This window comes from Dysidea avara, chromosome 13, assembly GCF_963678975.1.
Source record: "Dysidea avara chromosome 13, odDysAvar1.4, whole genome shotgun sequence".
In the NCBI taxonomy this organism is placed as follows: Eukaryota; Metazoa; Porifera; class Demospongiae; order Dictyoceratida; family Dysideidae; genus Dysidea; species Dysidea avara.
The window spans coordinates 2,031,370-2,054,390 of record NC_089284.1 but is presented as its reverse complement, the minus strand read 5'-3'; the positions used below and the strand labels follow the sequence as shown (position 1 = coordinate 2,054,390).

Genomic DNA, 23,021 nt, shown 5'->3' with positions numbered 1-23,021 from the left:
CAACAAATGAACAACAGATTCTTCATGCTCTCCACACAATCTACACATTATAGAAGGAATGCTCATCTTCATAATCTTAACCTGAAGAACTCTGGTGGTGATGGCCTGATTCTGAATGGCAAGTATTGTAGATTCCGACTCTGAGTGAACATGGCTTTTTAGCCAGCACACACTTCTAGTCTTGTCAATTGAATTCTTGTTTAAAAGTGCATAATACTGACCATGAAGAGGTTTGTCGATGATAGAGGACATTAGCCGGCTAAACTGACAGTCACGAATCAAAGACTTCAGTGAAGAGAACAAGATGTTTTGGAAGTCTGATGTAACAGATAGAGATGCACAGTATTCCCTGGCCCTGAACAACACAGAACTCCGCCTTGGCAAATCACTGTCAATCTCACAGCATAATAAGACCAGAGGGTCAGAAGAAACAGAGAGATGATGAGCAAGTGAGACTAACTTTCTGTTATACAAGTTCTCAATGTTCACCAACCCAACACCTCCAGCAGAGCGAGGCAAATAAATACGCTCAATAGCACTACGAGGATGATGATTGTTAGTGGCTGATAGGATCCTCCTTGTGCTAACATCAAATTGCTGGATCTCTTTCTTAGTCCAGGGAACAATTCCAAAGCCAAAGGACAAGAGTGGGACACAAAATGAGTTTGTAGCTCTTGTCTTACGAGGTCCACTGAGCAATGAGCTCCATACTAGCTTCAATCGATGGTTATATAAATAAGTAAGCATCTCCTTACTCTTGACACAATCTAGTCCATCAGATTCATAAAAACCCAGGTACTTGTATGACTCACCAACACCCAATACACGTATAGAGCAAGCGTCTGATAGGGGAACATCATCAGATGAAACCACCTTTCCCCTCACTACAGAGGACTTTGCACACTTGTCAAGCCCAAAGGTGAGACAAACATCATTGGAAAACATATAAACAGTGTGAAGTAGCCTTTCAAGCTGGATATCCGATTTTGCAAACAATTTAATGTCATCCATATACAACAAATGATTTACTCTTCTCGTAGTGGTGGCCTGATACCCACTCAAGGAATCCAACAGCATACTCAATGGTGTAAGAGTAAGACAAAATAATAGAGGACTAAGTGTGTCTCCCTGGAAAATACCGCGCTTAATAGAGACTGCTGCCAGCATCACTGGGTCACAAGTAGGCATCCGAAGGTACAAAGTAGTACTCCATAGTGAGAGCAATTGTTCAATACACTGTACTATGGTGGTGTCAAATCGAAATAATTTTAAACAACAAACAATCCAGTTATGGGGTACAGAATCATAGGCCTTTTTATAGTCAAGCCATGCAACAGAAAGTGATCGATTCTTAGACTTGACCTGCTTCCAAATATGACTATTCAACAACAAATGATCTGTGCATCCAAGCTCTCCTCTAGCACACCCCTTCTGTGCTGGATGTAAAACATTATTAACAACACAGTGCCTTAGCACTACTTCACTAATACATCCTGTCCACAGCTTGTACAAAATGTTCAGACAGGTTATTGGCCGAAAATTCTTTGGCTGTTCTGTATCAGAAGCTTTGGGAATTAAAATAGTTTTGCCCTTCGGAAACCATGATGGTATAAGAGACCCATCCTTCAACATGTTGTTAAAATGGGAGACAATCACTGACCTCAAAGCTGTGAATCGTTTAATCCAAAAGCCCTGAACGCCATCAGGACCTGGAGCAGCCCAGTTGCGTAACCTAGACACACAACCATTAAAACAAGCCTCATCAATGACAGACTGCTCCACAATAAATGACTTATCTGCAATCTTGCCCTCAAGGTCACTGAGCCAAGAGGTATCCAAGTTTGCTTTTGCTGGATTCTCAAAAATGTTTTTCCAGAAAGATTCCAAGGCAGCCAAATCAGGGGATGGGTGAACTTCATCCCTACCCCTCAACAACTCAGAATAAAATCTCTTTTCATTCTGGCGAAACAATTTGTTTTGCCATTGTCTCAATAATCTTGACTTATACTTCCTTAACCTGGCTGCATAACTTGAAATTTTCTGTTTAAGAGTTTCAATTACTACAGAAAAATCTGACAATGACGTTATACAATGTTTAGAATGTAATTGTCTTAACTTATGCATAAATTTCTTACTACCACTAGGAGGGAAACCTCCAGCCACCAAACGAGACAAATCTCCTCTTAAAATTGATATAGTGTTCTCCAAACGTGACTTCCATGAATTGTGTGATCGTCGAGCTGGGGATCCCGATAACAGCGTATTCACAGTGGCAGCAGCAGCATATAGAAGATGCACACACTGTTGCAATGATGGATCAAAATATTCCAAAACTTTTTCAAGAGAGTCATTTACACTGGTGACAAGATCCAAAACTGGTTTGTTGATGGTAACTCTAGGGAGACTAGGGGCTAGTAACCCCTGGGCAGAAGCCTCAAAAAACTTGTGTTCCAAACATTGTGAGACATTATCCTCAGGAAAATGCACCACACACACAACAGATATATCCTCAGACTTTGGACAATTAACCTTCTCAGGGGAATCCGGTAAACTTGATTCAGGATAGACCTTCTCAGGAGAATCTGGTAAACTTGATTCAGAATAGGCAGCTGGCTTAGGATCCACTACATCAGGCTTAGTTGGCTGGGAGGCCACCACATGTGTGATATCCACTGACGATCTGGTACAAGAAGTTGCGATATTAGATAACTCATGTTCAGAGAGCATGTGAGACGATTGAATGTTTCTAGCGTGACAGCAAAGAGTATTCACACTTATCGACGCTTTAGATGAATTTCTAGTATCCCAAATAGCCTTCAGTCGATTCCGGTAACCTACTCCATCACGCTTGGCGAGATAGAAGCAGTGCATCAGTTCGATGTTCTCAGCATAGGACCACTTGCGACGACCATGAGTTGTGTCTGACGGTAGGCATTCAGCTCCCGACAACCCAGCATCGACGCGCTCACCAGGAAAACTTGCAGAGGACTCGTCGCTGGCTTCCACGGACGCACAGCGATGGGAGACTTCAGTATCCAGGTGGGCATTAATTCGGACTACAGGTGTAAGTTCACTACTTGCACTCGGTGACCGGACAGTTCTTGAGCTACGAAGTTTCATAGTTTCACAGGAACGGCTAAGCACACCCAAAAGGAGCTTGGGGGAAGGCTGACCAGCAGCGTTGTTTCACGCCTCACGACTACTACTACTACTACTACTACTACTACTACTACTACTACTACTACTACTTTTCATTAAAAGAATTACATGTACACACAATTGTACAGAGAAAGAACAGAATCATGTACTACTACTACTACTACTACTACTACTACTACTACTACTACTACTACCACTACTACCACTACTACTACCACTACCACTACTACTACTACTACTACTACTACCACTATCACTACCACTACCACTACTACCACTACTACTACTACTACTATGACTACTACTACCATTACCACTACTACTACGACTACGACTACGACTACGACTACGACTACCACTACTACTACTATGACTACGACTACTACTACCACTACCACTACTACTACCACTACGACTACTATGACTACTACTACTACTACTACTACCACTACCACTACTACTACGACTACTACTACTACCACTACTTTACATCGTACAATAGGTAATCTCTAGTTAGAACTACTTTGACTGCTCTATTAGAGTGTGTCAGTCTTCAGTTTTGTTTTTAAACTGAAACCAGTGAAACCCTACCTGGTAGATAAGTGCACAAAATGTCCACCAAAGATGGAGTTTTCTGTTTCAAAATGGACAGGAATGATACATATAGATGTGTTGCAATCTAGGGTGTGGCACTCTATAAAATCACATGTGCACAATGAGACATTGTTTTTTTTTAGGACAAAAATCATATGTACTTTATGCTAGAAATGCTATTGTGAAGGAATTGTATTGAAAAATAGAGTATTGGTACTACAAAGTAAGTTAGTATGTAAAGTACATAACATATCTGTGCCGTGGCAAGTTATTCTGGTTTATGATAGAACACTCGACACTTTTGCCCTCACTTTTCCCATAAAACATTACAAAATCCAAAGCCTTAGTTAGCTGTAGCAATGTTTTACTGACCATGCCTTAGATTGCAACATGTCTATTTGCTCGTAAAAGACCAAATAATAGCCCACTGCAAACACTTCATGGGCTAAAAATCCTACAATCCTACAATCTCTATACACATTTCATACATTTAGGATGGGTACTCTGTTACAGTACATGCACGGGGACATCCAATAGCATTCAGAGAATCCTTTGATATTTGCAAAGTATACAGGTGTCTTTCTAGGAAAGGCACACTAGCCACAATTTTGACAAACAAACTGTATACTTTGTGGGTTACTAACTAACATCATTCCCCTTTGGGGTTGTTTATATCCACTGAAGAATCCTAGCAATGCATGTCTTACCTATACTAAACCTCTGAGTTGCATGGATGGATGTACTACAGGAGTACCTCTCTATGTAGTTCAGTCCTAGAGATGAATGATGGTACTACGGTGCATAGCTCTGTGATAAAATCTCTACATTGGTATGAATCACTTGGATCCCTACTTCATTTTTAAATTAATAATTTTTAGATTGTTTGGTTTTTCTGTTATAGCATACAGCTAGCTACACATGTGTGACTGTTCTGTTAAGGTGACTGCTGTATTATTAGAGTATCTCAAGTCAGCATTTCACCTAAAAGGGAGTGTGTCACTGTTTCATAGTTTTACTGTGCTAGCATTATAAATATAGCTAGACCAATAATAAGGGGTGTGGTCATCATGATTGAGTAAGTAGATTATTAAGAGATGTGGTCTCAATACTCAAATGTGGTCTTGAACTTATCATGAAGTTACTGAGTGCATAAGCACTTTAAAATAATTTTGTGATGTCTAAATATGCCACTCAAGGAAAGTATTGATATGGAAAATTAATGCCCCCATATGGTTTCATTGCATGAAAAAGATGACAACCATCCTGATTGAAGATAAAAGACAGGGTGCAGAGGGCACACACTTGTTGGTCGGGTTGAGTTTGTTATTGTGGTGTAAAATGGTGGCTATGTGCTGCTTCGTTTGGCCTCCAGCCTTACAACTGTGGTCAGGCAGGCAGGCAGGCAGGCAGGCAGGCAGGCAGGCAGGCAGGCAGGCAGGCAGGCAGGCAGGCAGGCAGGCAGGCAGGCAGGCAGGCAGGCAGGCAGGCAGGCAGGCAGGCAGGCAGGCAGGCAGGCAGGCAGGCAGGCAGGCAGGCAGGCAGGCAGGCAGGCAGGCAGGCAGGCAGGCAGGCAGGCAGGCAGGCAGGCAGGCAGGCAGGCAGGCAGGCAGGCAGGCAAGCTGGCAGACAAAAATTCAAGATTCAGTGATTTTTCTTTAAAATCTATATCTGACCATCTATAAGTGTTTTCTTGTTATTTGATGTTAGAAAGACTACTATTATTTCATAAAATGAATGTGTCGCATACTAGGATGATTTTTAAAGGCAGCATAACCACCCTTTGCAATGATGTTGGTCACACTGTACTCACTAAGTAATACTATACTGCCACTTACCGCACTTGTCATATGGAGGATCATTCATCCTGGTCACTAATGTATAGGTCTCCTTATGAAGATTAATCTTTACTACACGTCCATCCATTAACCCAGTATACAGGTAACCTGGTTAATATTAAAATATCACTAGCAAATCGTGTGGTAATTAAGTACCATCTTTATCCAATGCAAATGATTCTGGTCCATACAATTCCCCTTCAAAGATTCTCTTAGCATTCTGCAGTTCATTGTTGACAGCATATACTCCAGTGAACTGTGGACCATCATCAGGTCTACACAGCATAAACAAAACACTTCATTTACTTATTCATCTATGTGCTAAAGATGTAGCTAAGCATCCATAAACTGGTTTGTAGCTGAACTAAGTGGTAAAACAGGTGTGCTAATAGCCATCTCAACCTTTATAACCAGTCACATATACATTTTGCTGAATGGTGCAAAGCAACTGCTATAATAAAATGTCTGAGAAAACTGGTACAGGTCTAACAGGTATTGAGAAATGTTGGTTAGGGTTGTAGCCTTGCCAACGGTTGAGACTAAGTTTAACTGGTCCAAATTTTTATACCAGTCCCTTACTTTCCAAGGCACAAGTAGAAAACAGCTGCCATTTTAGATAGTTTTGTTGTGAGTATTAGGTAAGCTTCAAACAGAATGTAGTGGTGGATCCAAGGGAGTACATGCCCCCTCCCCCCAAAAACAAATAGTTACACAAGATTGAGATACTCTAATAGAACAGTCAGTCAAATACTCTAATAGAACAGTCATTGCATATCACACCATTCAGAATCCCCCCCACAGTTGTTGACTATAAAAACTTGTATCAGTTGCAGCACCATCCCATGGGCGCATTTAACCTATTTTGCAAATGATATGCACATGGTCATTTAAAGGTATGTGCCATTCTTTAAGTGCGTAATTGAACTATTGACTGAACTACTCATGACTGCCACTGACTCCTTACAACACAGACTACTTAGAAATCATACAGTAGAACCTCAATTATCCAAACTAATTGGGGGAAGGGTGTTTATATAATCAAATAGTATGTAAAATTGAACATCCATACATTTATGTACACAGCTTTGCTCAACTACTCTAATAAAGCATACACTTGTTGACAAAATACTCTAATTGAGCAGTAGATTTGGTGTTTGGATAATCGAGTGTTCAGTTAATTGGTGTTTGGATAATCGAGGTTTCCACTGTAATTTAATACTAATTTAGATCTTCATGCATAAAACTACTCTACATAAAGTATTAGTCTTAAAAGTATAAAATATACCTTTAGCTTCTGGCTGCCCCCCTCCCCTCCCCAAAGGCTCCCTGCTCCATATACTTTACCATCTGGTGCACCCCCTTGCCAAACCCTGGATCTGCCCCTGGAGTGATAGGTGGGGCAGGCAAAAAGGCTATTTTCAAAGGGGAATGCATGGATATGTAGTAAGCAAACTAGTAAGGTCCAAAGCCGGCTGGAATTTTACAGCATCGGTATTATAATATATAAATATCCATCTTCATGTCTTTATGCAGCTGTGTAGAAGGGATGTGCGATATTCATATTGCCTTGTAGTCATGCAGGGCAATATAGCCTTGTGGTTTCTATTGATCTGAGGTGTCAAAGTGGTATCAATATTGCAATATATCGATACAAAAGTTACTATCACAATAGTTTCATATCATGATAGTTGTATTTGTCAGACTACATAGCATGCAACTAGTACGGATGTGAAATGCTAAATGTAGACTTCTAGGAAATCAGGAATGGAAAAAACATAAATGGAAAAACAACCAATGAAAATGGTCACCATCTCAACATATGGGTTAAATTTTACACCATAACATTTCTTTGCAGCAGTTATAGTCTTTAGCTGAGGTACTCTAATAAAACAGTCACTAAAATGTTCTAATTGAGCAGTCAAAAATTTGATAGCTTCAGGAGCTCACACCTTCGACCTCACAATAGTCACAGCACAGATGACATGGACCATTACAGGTGATGTGTAGTTACTACTTACAGGTAGTTAGTAGCTATATAGCTGAAGCTTTTTGTTTTGCTGCTCTTTAAGAGTATCATGATTGTTTTATCAGAAGGATACAGCAATGCTAAAGAATGACAAAAGTTTGGTGTGACTAAAGTTTAACAAATATAGTGAATCGAAGGAAATTTGCCAAACTTATTTGCCAATCAGCTTTCTATATAATGACTGTATGGAAAATACACCAAACTATCCTCCAACCTGTTTCATGTGCTGATTTGTCAAACTTAGTCAATTATTATCGTTTATGGTACAAGTATTTTGGTAAAAATCTAACCCATATGTATGATAATCTTCATCAGATACTTTCCATTGGTTTAGCCCACTTTTGGTCCCTTTCCTACTTTTTGTGATCCTCTGTTTGAATTAAGGAATAAAACACACAAACATACCCATGACCAACAGGACCAATCAGTGAAGGTAGAAAGTACACAACAACTCCAGACACTCCCATCATGATCAGTACCACAAGTATCATGAAATGGCAACATGACCGACCAACTGGTTGTTGTACATGTTGAGGATGCTTTGAGTCTACATGTACATAATGGTACAGATAAAACGAAGAAACTACATGTTCTTTACAGTGTGTCTAACTTCTAGATTGCATTTTAATTTTCTGCTATAAGCTTTTCATATACTAACTTATAGTTATAGCTCTATGTATATAGTATATACAGAGCCCACAAATATATACAAAATGGCAGACCTACCAACAGATTTATCAGCACTTTTCTCCTTTCGGCTACGTTGCCTCATGCCTACATATAACAATACACATGTAGTAACAAATGACCTCTAAAGGTATAAATAGACCGAGTCCAGTATATATAAGTTTGAGCACAGGGAATTGGCCACATGGATGGTAAGACATTGAGAATGCAGGCTTTGCTTTAAATTGACTTGCAATTAGTTACCTTATTTTCAACAGTATGTATGGATAGTGATTTTGTAGGGCCAGTGTGCTGCATTCCCCATCATAGTAAGAGGAAGTCACATTGCTAATGATAATAAGTACAATTGTCCTCATGTATACAAGGTCAATTAATTATACACAATAATAATAATACAAGAATAAGGCAATTGCAACCTGGGGGGTTGGATGGTGCTTTATTAGAGAAAATATATTAAACAGGTAGCAGAGGTGAATGTAATGTGATGCCACCCCCTCTACCATTCCTGAATTGTACCTCATCTGCTGAAATGTACTGTCAGATATAAGGTATTCACTGATGCTTACATAATAGTATGTAGTTACTTTGCTTGGGTTAGCGGTTTTCAGTTACACAATAATTTTCTGATGGTACCAACTCAAAGGTATAAATCACTTCAAAGTTGGCAAAACAATGACATAATTGAAACCACAATTCCACCTATTGTTGCATCATTAAGACACCTCACTTTAGTTGTTTACCAGTACCGCTCAAATGCAACATCACCTAGAGAGTGCGAATGATTGAAAAACTTGCTAATTAAAGGGTGTGGCACCCATTTCGCTTGCAACTATTCATCCCAAACAAGGCAGGACGAATACTCGCAAATGCAATGGGTGCCACGCCCTTTAATTAGCTAGTTTTTTAAGTGCTTGCACTGTCGCAAGACAACATTGCATTTGAGCGGTACATACCGTAAGTTATTAACTTGATCTTTTACTTGAGATAGCTGCTTGCCTATGGGTATACACCATTGTATTTACAGGTGTACAGTAGGTGAAACATATTTGCTCACCACAAAGCATACAGATCCCATAAACCCTGAAGTTACTCTCAATACATGTACAAACTATAGGATCCTGAAAAACAGCTAAAATGAAAATTGGATTTTTTACTCAAGAAAATTAACATTTCAGCAAACCAGATAATTAGAGGTGACTGTATAGGTGTTGACAACAGACACAGGTGGTTTGGCTCCATTATAAGTTTAGGAGGGGGTTGTTATAGACCTATACTTTTATGGTTCCCATAGGAAATGTATGGTGAATATTTTTAGACTGACTGTAAATATTGTGTCAGGCATTTGAACAAAAAGAATTTTGGTGGGTCAAGCAGTGCTACAAATGAGTCAAATTTCAAGATCACGTATAATTGTATCCAAGAGTTATTGAATGTTTTTGAGGATCCAGCTTAATGCGTACATACTATAAAGCACTGTGCATGCCAAAGTAGCTAATTCCAACCCAACAAACTATGAGATAGGCAATCAATACTCTATATATTGAGCATCCAAATTAATCAGGCTGGAATGCCTACTATTATTATGCATACTCTTGAATTGATCCTCAAACTATGCTTCATCATTTACTCATCCATTGTTTTGTCATTGCTAACTTCAGTAATTATTTTTTTTTTAAAAATGATAGCTATAACTGTACTGTTAATATTTAGATATTTTGTATTTAGGCCAAATTATTAGCTTCTCATCCCCACCCGCATCGTTGTTTTTCTTACCACAAGGATTTTTTTTGCACCACTGCTGGCTAAGGGAGGCCAATTAGCACCTTTTACCTTACTAGAGTAGTCTAAGAAAATTGCATTTTGAGTCACTTTAGCTAGCTAATTCAGCTATCTAGTTAGTAAAAAAGTCTCCACTCCTACACTGCTATTTTGAGTACAGGAGGTTGAGAAACTAATAGTGAACGTCATGATAATGACAACGTACAGGAATAGCTATATACAAGGTAAGGTAAAGGGGCCTAGACTCAGGGGTACACAACTACCTGAAACACAGGTAGCTGGATCCCTGACAAGACAAAACCGCAAATTACAGTATAGCTACACAATTACATTAACTAAAAAACAGTTTAAAATTCCGTAATATCCCCACAATTCTGATGGGTGAGACTTGAAGATCCTATAGGAGTATGAAATGGCAACTCGAGCAGCTTGTTTGAAAATATATCTAACCAAACGTTTTGTAGATGACAAACTCTACATAAATTAGATATTGTTGATGGCAAGAAGTGACCTAGACACCCAACTTCGATTGTAACTAGTTCAACAAATAAGCCAGTATGCTCAAGGTCTGAAAATAAAGGACCATAATGAGCTACTTTCGTACAGCTGGCACCTGCAAAGTGTTGTTCTCTATTGGTAACAACTGACAGCTCCAGTAAGATAATGCCATCATCGGAAATCAAAACTATATCCGGCCTACTTGATGATGAGAAGCTTGGTGGAACCATAGATAGGGTATATTATCTATGGTGGAACAGTGCTTGGCAGGCAAGCGCTAGCCAAGTGACCAGGGAGATCGGCATAAAGTTTATAACAAGGTGGTACGTTCTTCTGTAGGCCATGAACAAAAACCTGTAGGACTGAGTCATGGCGCCAGGTATATACTGATTTCTAATTAAGTTTATGTGGCCTTCATATTGTGTTTTGCGTCTTGGGAAGCACCCTCGTACTTGGTGCCGTCTTTTGGACAAATCAGATAAATAAAAATACTCCTCCCTGACCACCTGCATCCTGTATTTCCCTCTTCCACACCACTTGCACTCCCATTGTCCCACTTGACTGATCTGATTGATTTTAGCTATATGCATATGACACTTATATTTTCCAGGCTGGTAAAAATACACTGCTACCAAATATGTCTATATTTACTTTTCATGATGTGCGGGTTAACCTGTAAACTTAGAGCCGATCAGCCGAGTGTGAGTGCAGGAGGTTCCGACCTTCACTAAATGCGCCAAGTGATTGCAGTGCGCTAATAATCAAATGCGGCGCAGACTTGGACCAGGGCAGAACGAATCTCTTCAGTACAACATTTCGAAGAGAGTGATTAGCGATGAAGCAAAGAAGACGAAGAAAAAATTGTTTATCTGTTTAGGGCTATCTATAATTATGTGAGTATCGAGTATTACAATATAGCACGTGTCCACTACCCGCCTTTTTACTAACCATATGAACTAACACACTTTCATTTTGTTGCACCACAAGTACTAGAGCATGGAATCTACGGTTCTAGTACATGTGGTTGCACTTGATTGAGTATTTCTACAAATGGTCATGAGTTGCTGTAATACAGTGTGGTCACTATGCAGGTATCCATTACCAGTGTCGTGGTGTTTTAGTAGCCCAGGATCTTGGTTTTGGTACTTAGGTGAGTGGTTCACATGTGTGTGCGTGCATGTATGAACGAACATTCACCTGCTGCTATACCTTTTCTTTCAGAATACATGATACTTGTACTTGCAAGTTTCTTCACAACAGGCTACTTGATGCTGTTCTTATGGCTCAAGCTACCTCTACCACAACCTAAAGGTATCCTTTCCACCACTACATATACAATACCACCTCCAGTACCTACTTAATGATAAAAATCCTAAGCGGTCACCTTGTTATAGCAACCAGATGCAGTAAGTCCAGATGTATTTTTCATGCTATTCTTGATTAATTTAATAAGGCCAGCATTTACTTACTACGGGACCAAATGTTAACTCAACATAGGCAACCAGTTGAGCAGATAGCCAGCAAGAAGCAATATACAAAATGTAAATATCGCTGCACGTGAATACAGCGTGAGGGGTGTGTATCGAAAGGCTAAAATAGCACAAGGTAAAGCTAAGTGCTGTATTAGTCTCAAGACTATTTTGTACACACAAGCTTAGGTGGTGCTTTATCCTTTAAGAGATATTATCTTTCATCTCTAGTAGTCACACTGCTTCAGTTTTTTTTGCCATCAGACTATCAGTAAGTGTCTGTACATTCTATTTGTAGTCGTAGAGTAAATAGCTTGGCTGGTTTTAGTGTTCAACCTTGCTATTAGTGGGCTGTTTTGTAAAAAAAATATAATTAGGATCACTTAACAAACTAAGGACGCAATAGAAAAAATCTCCAAAAAATTTTGGTCCCAACAGGTCTGGTTAATACATTTTTTACCTCTGAAAGAGGAAAACCTCCAAAAAGTGGCCAAAAATTCATGGTCCTAAAATGTCCATAATAGAGAGGCTCCACCGTATACTGTACTGTATCTGTCCAGCTGTACTGTTTCTTCCATAACTGTACAAGGAAACTTACTTTGCGTTGGAGGATCAAAGTGCCGAAGTGTGCTATATTTCATACAGTAAAGCATGGCAGATACAGTCTTCACATAAACATTTTTTTCCACAAATATGGTAATCATATGACTCGCAAGTGTAAGCTCAACATGATTGATTCTTCTGTTCAGAAAGACCATGGCCACAATCTTCAGTTGATCTGTTACTTTATTCCAATCTGCGTGAAGAATTTAACATTATGTGTGACTGTTCCACTAGACTAGATATCTTGTTCAAAATTTACAGTTTTGTGAGTAGTTACCTTTTCAGTGTTCAAATTTCAAAAGTTACAGAAATCCCAAAAGAAGGCTATTTCCTGATCAAAATTAAAGAGTATCATTACTAAAATATCAGAATTAAAGAGTATCACTAGTTACTAAAAATTCTTCCAGGACCAGTTAAAAATTCTTACACTGGTGGTGTGAATTTAAATATTGAATGCAGTGTGTTATGTTATTTTTTGCAGTAAAGTCCACAACTCTTGCAACTACAACAGCCACACCCACTTATCCATATAGCCACCCTCACATGCCTTTGCAGCAGCTCACTCCACAGGTGTGTATTGTACATTACTCTTTAGTACAAGTATATCATACTGTTTTCTTCCTTCCATGCAGCCTTCCTCTCATTCAATGACCATGTCACCATCTAAACAATTGTAATTCTGTATTTCTGATGTTATTTGTTGTATTTCATGTATTTCTTTCAGCTACCCTTCTACACCTACAGGCGGAGGTTCACCATGTAAGGGAATTATTATGTAATTCGCTAATTATATGGTAATTACAGTTTCCAATAGTGACTGCATCAATGACTTTAAGTCACTGGACAACTATTTGAAATCTGAAGAAGAAAGAGAGCAATTGTTATTTAGAGGTTTGTGTTAAAAATTGAGTATTTATTTACTGTACTTTTGACAAATAGATGCATATGATGCTATGTGTATTATATCAAGAGTAAATAATTCACTCTTGATTATATGCATACTATATTTGCATGCATGCGTGTCTCCACAGATACAGTGAGGCAGCATAGCCAAGTGGTTAGGGAATCTACCTGGTGATCAAAAGGTCCCAGGTTTGATTCCCGGTTACACCACTTTGGTGTTTCCTTGAGCAAGAAACTTTACTCACATTCTACCCAGCTGTTAATGGGGACCTGGTGGCCTGGTGTCACTGGGAGGCAGCTCACCCAGCTGTAGCATCATCAATGGGTACCTGGTATTAACTGGGGGAACAAATGCCCAACTGTCCTTGTCTCGCTTAGCGGTGTTGGGGTCGTTGTGGAACTTTGGGTTCCACGATCTCTCTCCGTGAGACCTGGACAGTCCTCCTGCAGATTACTAGCCCTGCCCCAGGAGGATTTGCCTGCACAAGGCTCAAGCGCCTGAGTGGTGCACAGGGATCCCAGTGCTGTTTCGCTGGGTGGCAATAGCTGTATTTCGTATGGCTGCCATAATTGCTTTTTTTTGCTTTGCACAGATACATTCCTAGATACACACACTCACACACACACACACACACACACACGCACACACACACACACACACACACACACACACACACACACACACACACATGCACGCATTTGACTTATTGACTGCCTGTCCTGGATTTTTCTTCAATCCCGTCACCCACCCACCTAGCCAACGGATGCTGGGTAACCTGATTACAGGGGATTTATTTAGGCCAGATGAATAAATGGACTCCAAAGGAGGGTGGATGGGCCACTGACAAATGCAGGGACTTGAATTTCTTCTTAGTCATGGTTAGTCCTGTTGTTGGCTTGCAACGGCACCCTGACCCTGCCCACAGTTAGGGCCAGGGCTGCTACACCACTAGAGTGGCATGTTACCAGGCCCACCGTGAGAAGGTTGGTAGCATGCATACACAGACTTAAGTAAAACTGAGTGAAGGTCATCATCTTGTGGTAATGTGCCTGGTAATGTTTTTCTGCTGTATAGTAGACGGAATCAATCATCAATGCCGCATTAAACGTTTGCCTCAATAAATCCTGGCAACATCTAAATGTTCAATGGCAATTAGAACACATGAAAAACACTATTGCTGCTCCCTGCTGTGTGTCTGGATCTGATACTAACACACCTGTGTCTAATCACATCTTGAGCCCTTCTACAACTTCTTCTCAGATGCAGTAGCAACAACCTTCAGCCTAAATGCATATTCCATCAATCACACCCTAAGCCAGTAATGACATTGGTTTTTAGAGCAACTGGCAGCACCTAAAGGCCACCTGTCATAGATTCCTCAACTCGTGCAAATTAAAGAAAGATACCAACCTGTCGTATTATGTAATGTTCTATAATTCAGCCTGTTATGCTGCTTATTATGTATGTGTCTGGTTCTGGGAAGCAGGTTTGATTTTTCACCGCAAACATAAACTACATGATCATGAGTATGTTATGAAACTTTACTATCAATATTTAAGAGGTCTGCTTTGCTGGCTACTCTTATCAAGCTCACTGGCAAGCTCTTGGGCTACCCTATTGGAGCTTACTTGATATGTTCACAACTACCTACAGTGATGGGAAACTTGGCTCTTGGTGCTAATATGCATGCCCTGGAAGGTAAGGAATTGGTGTAAAACTTGTGAAAATTACCTTGACCATTGGCAAGTTACAACACACACAACAACCTGAATACTTTAAACCGGCATTTTTATTTTTGCAAATAAGGCTGGTTTTCCCAGTCACATATCCACAATATTATGTACCTTGTTCCTCCATACTTTACTACTAAAGTTGCACTTTCTAAGTAGACAGTACTGTAATAAGTACATCTTGAGATGAGCCCTTAAAAGCATTTAATAATGCAAGGATAAAAGTTCTAGAAATTTGGCTTATTTGTGATACTCCGTGACCTGCTAAAAATTTTCAAAGTATTTTTATTCAAGCTATTTATGACCAAAGGTTTCACCATACATGTCCTATGAGAAAGATAAAAAAGTGCACAATCTGTTACAGGCCTTTCCTGAACTTGTGATGGAGCCTAATCACACATGTCTGCTCTTCACATCTTTACTGTCATCACTAATCACCTACAATGTATTTGATTGAAATACCATTTCTCTTGTGAAAAAATCCACTTTTCTTTTTTGCTTTTTTCACAGGGCTCAGCTCGACATGTGTATCCCTAAGAAGTCACTGTACCAAATTTGGTGCTTTGGTCCAGTAAATCACGATTAAAACCATAAGGAACTAGACTATAAACAACTGTTTGGAATAAAAATATTGCTGCCTACAGAAAATTTCATGAAGAAATGGTAAAAAAGTTTGTTCAAGTATAGCATTTACAAAACTTCACATGAAGACACTTGGTACAGTTATGTATAAAACCCTTTGATCTTTTGGGAGATAATGAGTCCAAGAGTAAAATATCTCAAATTGTGGAAATTTTATGTCCTTTCCAATGCAAACCAAGAACTCACAACTTGATGTACTCGCTTAGCACCGTCGATTTAGAACACAATAGAGCAGCAACAGTATAAAGTATTTGATGTGCCCATCACTTTACTGTATATAGTTTCACCTGCCTCGCAAAAGAGCTGAGCTGTGCAATTAGTTTCATAAAGGTGAGACACACACTAATTAAACATTTTAACTGCAACCTCACAAGTTTATGTACATAGTTAAGAAAACTATAGCCATATTAGTTCATGTAGGTACTGCTGTATATAAACTTTGTCTACAAGTTCACATAGGTGTATGCCTCACCCTTGCAGTTACTCTTCTTGCAATCACACTTTCGAGAAGATGTCACAATTGTTTATGACAACTTCGTAATCTTTAGTAATGATGTTTTTGAATCCCATACATTATGTATGTGATTGCCCAGAAGAAACAATATTTGCCCCTGACATAGACAATGTATGTAAAAATTCAAACTTCAAAATGTCGTGTCTCATGACCTATAAATATCCTTTTGGAGAGGTTACTTTAGGCATTGACATCTATGAGTCAGGTTGCTGGGCCTATCCTTATTATGAAGTTTGTCTGTTGTGCCTTAATGGTGCTTCCACTTTCCATGTCTTATTCATGTGGCACAAGAGGGCTATTTTGTCATCGTGATTGCCACAATATAGTTTGATGTTCCAATAATCACTGTAAGACCATTCTTTGTACGTTGCATTGTTGAAGTTGTTACTATATTGATTAAATTATCATGGTTAAATAATTAATTAATTGGTACATTGTACATCATCACTATTGGAGTTTTATCACAAAGATTCTGATGTACTCCCTGAATTTACTGACTTTAGTCTTCTTGAGGGTCCTTACTGGTTTAGGTGTACTGCACTGTCAGTTTTCAGATAACTGTTTTCATTGTTTCACAGCATCTCCAGCTGCTAGTACAGCTAATTGGAATGGTACCAGTCCCCACATGGACGTCAGCCCTGCAATAAGTAGTTATCATGTGGCAACAAGGTACTGTATAATTTTTAATTCACAGCAATTGTGTGATGCAGCAATATCTTATGTTTTGTATCTATAGAAGGTCTCCTGGTTTTAAGGATGACGACAGTATGTCTGGTATGGTGTGGGAGAGCAATCCAGTATGTTTTATTGCTTGATAAGTTCAATAGTCAATTTGTGGGTTAATAGTTAGGAATTAAAGAAGATGATTTGGATAGATGGACAGAACGTTGTAGGAAGGTATAAAATGGTGATAAGAAAGTTAATAATGTTTACTTCTGTAGTGGTTGTCACAAACTGTGTTGGCAAGATTAGTGAAAGAGGTTAACTCCATCAATGATAAGCTGACTAGAATTGGTTGTTCAGAACTCCAGATTGGCAGTAAGTTCTGTTAATAGTGAATTGTAGTGGCCATTGATGTAGTATTATGAATGTACATTTCTGAACTGATGATTATGCTCCAATAATCATACTTTATTGTAAAGTTCCCTTAAATACCACTGTATTATATACAAATAATTTTAAACAAGTTGATGTTGTGCTACTTCTAAAAACCCAAGGTGCCCATGCAATTAGTACTATTCCTTTCTAGCTAAACAGGTGATTAATCACCCATGTATATAATTTAGTTTGTATGCTGTAATTGTTGGCTCTACTGAAAATGAGTGCATTTCTAGTGTAAATATTACAATATTACTATTTTGCCAGATAATTGTTTTTAATGTATTTCATAATTCATGAATTATTTTGTAATTGGTAATTACGTTGCTATACCACTTCTAAGGAAGCGTAATTCAAATGAACCACAGAGGTATCTTCTCAACTGTTTTATGGTCTGTCTATCATGTTTTTTGATACCAATTGTTAGAGAAAGCCTCAAGGCTGTCCTTTATTTCTGTTCACGTAAATACAGGACATGCCTCCTTTCACCTCAAAGAATTATCTACATTCTTTCATTTGTAATTCAAATTTTATATTTATTAAGCTAACCATTTAAGTATTGCGGAACAAATGCAACCAGTGAGTGGAAAGAAATCTAGGGGGTAATCCCGGTAGATGCCTGTAACTTAACGATGAGTTTGAGGCCACACCCATTAGCGATCATAACAATTGAACACGGAGACACACCTGTTAACATTCAATTTACTCGAACACGATGACTACACCCCTTATTGGTTTAGCTGTATGAGCACAGTGAAATAAAGAATAGTGACCGTGCCTCAGTCGGGATCCAATTGATAAACAGTAGTGAAACAAGAGATGAATGATGGTATTACATCATAACTCTGTGGAAAAACCCCTACTTTGGCATTCTACAAAATATTATTGTAACATGTCAATGTAGGGATTCTTACAGAGCTATGCTGTAATACTATCTAGTTTCACTACTTTTTACTGCTTGGATGATGGATCCCTACTTCACTTTTAAATTAATAATTTTTTTAATTTATGTATTTTTGTATTGTAACTAAATTAGCATAATTATACACACCCCTGTACCTTGCCAGGGCTCCTGTGCTGACCACATTGTGGTTATCAGTGCATGTTACCCCTGAGTCTAGGCCCCTGTTTGTATTTAGTCTTAAAATTAATAAGGTTATTCTCTCATACTAGGGCCTTGCTCTGCTGTATGGTTGTCCCATTGGTGTATATAAATAAATAATTAATGTTTGCGAAAACTACAAGGCTTAGGGCAACACACTAACTGGCATGTTTAAAGAAGGCACAAGCATATAATATGAGACCTTTTCTTGCTGGTGATTGAGCAGACATATCGTTCTGTACACAAAGCAATGGACAGAACTACACCCAGTTCAGGGTGAAGGCAGCTGATGATCATGCCTGCTTAAAAAGCAATGTGGTTGAAAAGTTGCTTCTTAGTTTGCGTTCGCTTGACATACACTTGATAGTCTTGTTTCCATAGTCTTGTGTGGCACTAATACCAGTAAACTACTTTCTGGAAGGGGAACAGTACTTCCATACTGTAAAATATATCACTCATATTAATACGCCAGTCAATTCCCCTAGAATTGTGTTGCTGTGCATGTGTATCTTTTCCACCCACCCACCCACACTGTGCTGGCTATGTACTGTGCATACATGCCTTATTGTTAGGTTGATCCGTTGGTGATTGCATGTACCCCAAGCCTAATAATAAAGATGAACAAAATGGCATATTTCAGAAAAAAAGTACATATTTACTAGTGGACCTATACTTCTTCCAAATTAACTTTTAATGTATTTTGTGGTTTGGGGGGCCCCTTTCTCAGGTGGTGTTTAGGTGTGTATTCTATTAGAATTTTAGCAAAAAAAAACATAGGCTCATAAATAATTATTATACAAGTAGAAGGAAAATTAGGAATTTTAAGGATCAGATGTAAAAAGTAGTGAAACAAGGGAGTTCACCTACACCTGAAGATATACCCATGACTGAATTAGGGTATAAATTCCCATTAGTGTATCTTCAGGTGTAGGCAACCTCCCTTGTTTCATTTATTTCTATGATCCCTATTCGAACTTGAAATTCCTTCTACTTGTTTGTTTACTTTTTTTTGTAACATTATTATTACTAGTGAACCTACACATACAGTACCGCTTCAAAAGAAAGGATGGTGCCATACTTATTGTTTTCATCTAAAGGTGCTCCCCAACTATCAATTGCCGAAAAGTGAAGTGGCCATTATGCTTCATTAGTTTACAGTATTACAAGCAAAGAACGCTACAAGAAGCACCTCTGCAATCAATCTGGTCTCTATGGAAAATTCGGACAATTCCTGTTGCAAACATAGGGAAGTCACCACTGCAAATTGATACCTTGAGCTGTCAGCAAAGAGAAATCAGACATAAAGGAGGACATGACGCTTGCATACAGCTGTAGTACATAGTGCAGTATGCCACTAAAAGGTACTTGTCAGACTGAAGTGACATCAAACAGTGAAAAAATCAAGCCTGTAGCCTTTGCCATTATTGATTGTCTGAAGGCATCAGTCAGTCAGTCAGTCAGAAACTTTCACTGAATAAAAGTTTTTGAAATTTTCATAGCAACCTATTGGAAGTGTTTTGTAGCACACTGAAAGCACTTTTGGGCTTGGATATACCTCACCACTACTGCCAAGGTGCCTTGAAAGTATGTATTGTGAGGATGGTTTCTGGTCAATATTTTTTTTTTGTGAAAAATGTAACCCTAATGTACAGTACAACCATTCTATATGATTAAGGAGGTTCCTTCTCTTTGGTAGCTGTTAGCATGAGTACACTGCGGCAGATTGCTGTGGACAAAATCGAGCATGTTCCCACACTGGGACAGGTGATGCCATACCTTGACATCACTTCTAAACAAGACTATTTGGTGAAGAGGTTAAGAGGTTAGTTGTCTTTATTTTCCATAGTGTGTATTGTTATAGTATGCATTAGACCATGTCAACTTGACTAGTTGTTTCACGGGCCTGACCGACCTACTTTTTTCATATTATTCATAAGTAAAAAGAAAATCAAGCTAAACCACCACAATAAATTCTTGAACTTTCCACTACTGCACACCTGCAAATATCAAACAAGCCTGTGCCACTTCGTTGAGATTATGCTCCTACTTATATTTTCACTTTGTACTCCTTTTGTGCTGATTTCTGTTTTTATTTGCTAACCTACCGACCTCATCCTCTCAAGATTTTCTCCTGTGAAACAACTAATCAAGTTGGAAGTGGCCATATTCAGTATATGAAATATTTGATGCTTTTATTTTATTTGTTTTGTGACGTTCATTAACACTTAATGAACTCCACCTGTACTGTTAATGTGTTAGGCCTTTTACTATTTAAATTAAGCTATAATGCTATAGCTACTATGTCCAGATGTTTATTTGTTTATTATTTTTTTGTTAAATGAGTGTTATTTCCATTTGTGCTGTATGTTGGTTTAGAGAAATAAGAGATTATATTGTGTGTTGTAAATATTGATTTTTGTACAGAACTTGCCAAGGGAGACTCGTTGGCAGCATTTTACTGGAACACAGGTGGGACTTGGGCAAATAGGGAATGGGACCAAGACCTTCCCACAGACTCTCAGGTCAGTTAGCCAACCACTTATGTAATCACCAAAGACACATTAAACCCTTTAAATTTCTAGATTGTTATGCACCTTTTGTGTAGCTACATGGATGGTCACCTTCCACCTAACCCACAACACCCCAACGGTAGGGTGTTCTCTAGTCAATACTTTCTCAAGTGTCCTCACAAGCCGGATGACAAGAAGATGGATATTTGTATTTATCAGTCATCCAGTTATCCTCCTCACTATCAGGTATGGTTGCCGCTTTATTGCCTAGGTTATTTGTAATGGAAACTTGCACTTCTAAGCACTTACAGTGTTTTCTTATTGTAATTACAGTTACTCTTGCAGAACTCCATTGTTGATGTACCCAAGGTATGTGTGTGTGCGTGAGTGCGTGTGTGTGCGCGCGTGAGTGTGAGCATGTGTTTGTGTGTGTGGCAGCATTGTCAAGTGGTTTGAGCACTGGTATGGTAATCAAAAGGTTCCAGGTTCAATGCCCAGTTATGCCTGTTGTTTCCTTGAGCAAGGAGCTGTACTCACATTGCTACAGTCTATCTAGCTATAAATGACCAGGTGACCTGGGGAAGCAGCCCACCCAGCTGTAGCATCAATGGGTACCTGATAGTGATGTGCAATGTATTGATAATATCGCATATCATGATTATGATAAAAGTAATTGTTTTCATATCATGATATTATCATGACACATAGTGTTGTAGCCCTTTTACACAAAGTCTATTCAGCAAAGCTTATTTTCTTCAATAGAGACTTCCAGTAGGTTAGGAGGGACCAAGTTGTGTTGCATTGCTACTTTTCATATATAAGTGCTACATTTCATATATAAGTGCTACATTTGTCAGTAATTTATTACCATGGTTTTGTGCTGATATATATTATAATAATTTATCTTATTATTGTGTAATAATTGTGATCGGCAATATATGAAATATTCTATATCGTACAACACTAGTAACCTGATGTTAACCGGGGAAGCAAATTCCAACTGTCCATGTCTCACATAAAGGGTGAAGATCCAGGTGGGACTTTGGGTGCCCACACCTGGCACCTTCACCTGTAAGACAAGGTAGAGCCTCCTGCAGGATACCAGTCCTGCCCAAAAGGATTTGCATGATACTGTAGCACCTAAATAGCTTACAAGTGTCTCAGTGTTGGTTCACTGGGTAGGAATAATGGTGCTAGCATGATAGTCGAAGGCTTTGCTTTTGTGTGTGTGTGTGTATGGTGTGTGTGTGTGGGCATGCACATGCATGTGTGTGTGCGTGGTATATGTGTGAATGTTGTACTCACGTGCCATGCATGCACCACTTTTCCTTAGGGACGTAACAACTTGTTCCACTGTATCATCTACTTTCTCCACTGCATCAAAACCAAACAGAACGGAATGCTGGGGTAAGCCATAAGTGTTTTGTAATCCTAGGGTCATAGGGTCCTAGGGCTGAGTAGTGACAACAGTGACAAAAATTCTTTAAAACTTGAATTACTCTATATCAAAACATACTTTGTTTACAAGAAGAATGCTCCATATGCCCTTTTCTACGATGTATGCAATAATTATATTATATTCAACAGTGAGAATATTATCAGCTTGTTTCCTTTCACTTGAGCCATTACAAACATGCAACTGTGAGCCTCTCATAGTTGTCATACATGTAGGAATACTACCCCTCGTGTGATAGCTATGGTAGTAAAAGAGTATATACCTGATTCTAGTATGATTGTTATTGTTTATACTACACTGTAGGCAAATCAACCTTGGCCTTGCCGGGATAAACATACTCTGGATTATCTCCAAGAAATGACAATATCCATGTACTCATAGTTGTGTTTCCTTATTAAATTATTTGCAAAATAAA

The 23,021-nt window shown here is 38.8% G+C and overlaps 2 protein-coding genes across 3 annotated transcripts in view; one reads left to right on the top strand and one right to left on the bottom strand.

Moving 5' to 3' along the window:
- LOC136242652 (adipocyte plasma membrane-associated protein-like) overlaps positions 1 to 11,370 on the bottom strand; it is a 25,077-nt gene extending 13,707 nt beyond the window's left edge. Inside the window, exons 1-5 of one of the 2 annotated variants that reach the window (XM_066034097.1) lie at positions 11,252 to 11,370; positions 8,341 to 8,388; positions 8,020 to 8,161; positions 5,745 to 5,863; positions 5,589 to 5,696 (exon numbers count right to left, since the gene is read on the bottom strand). In XM_066034097.1, coding sequence (XP_065890169.1) covers positions 5,589 to 5,696; positions 5,745 to 5,863; positions 8,020 to 8,161; positions 8,341 to 8,386 — 415 coding nt within the window. In that variant the 5' untranslated portion in view covers positions 8,387 to 8,388; positions 11,252 to 11,370. Of the gene's footprint in view, positions 1 to 5,588; positions 5,697 to 5,744; positions 5,864 to 8,019; positions 8,162 to 8,340; positions 8,389 to 11,229 lie in introns of both variants that reach the window. The other variant, XM_066034096.1, reaches the window with a different exon arrangement.
- LOC136242651 (transmembrane protein 209-like) lies at positions 11,306 to 23,021 on the top strand. Its single transcript, XM_066034095.1, has 17 exons — positions 11,306 to 11,471; positions 11,670 to 11,728; positions 11,800 to 11,889; positions 13,132 to 13,220; positions 13,283 to 13,323; positions 13,375 to 13,409; positions 13,455 to 13,541; positions 17,019 to 17,109; positions 17,177 to 17,237; positions 17,287 to 17,337; positions 17,382 to 17,478; positions 20,337 to 20,462; positions 21,065 to 21,162; positions 21,223 to 21,396; positions 21,484 to 21,519; positions 22,484 to 22,557; positions 22,910 to 23,021. The coding sequence occupies exons 1-17, from the start codon at positions 11,344 to 11,346 to the stop codon at positions 22,965 to 22,967; spliced, it is 1,395 nt and encodes a 464-aa protein (XP_065890167.1). The 5' UTR covers positions 11,306 to 11,343; the 3' UTR covers positions 22,968 to 23,021.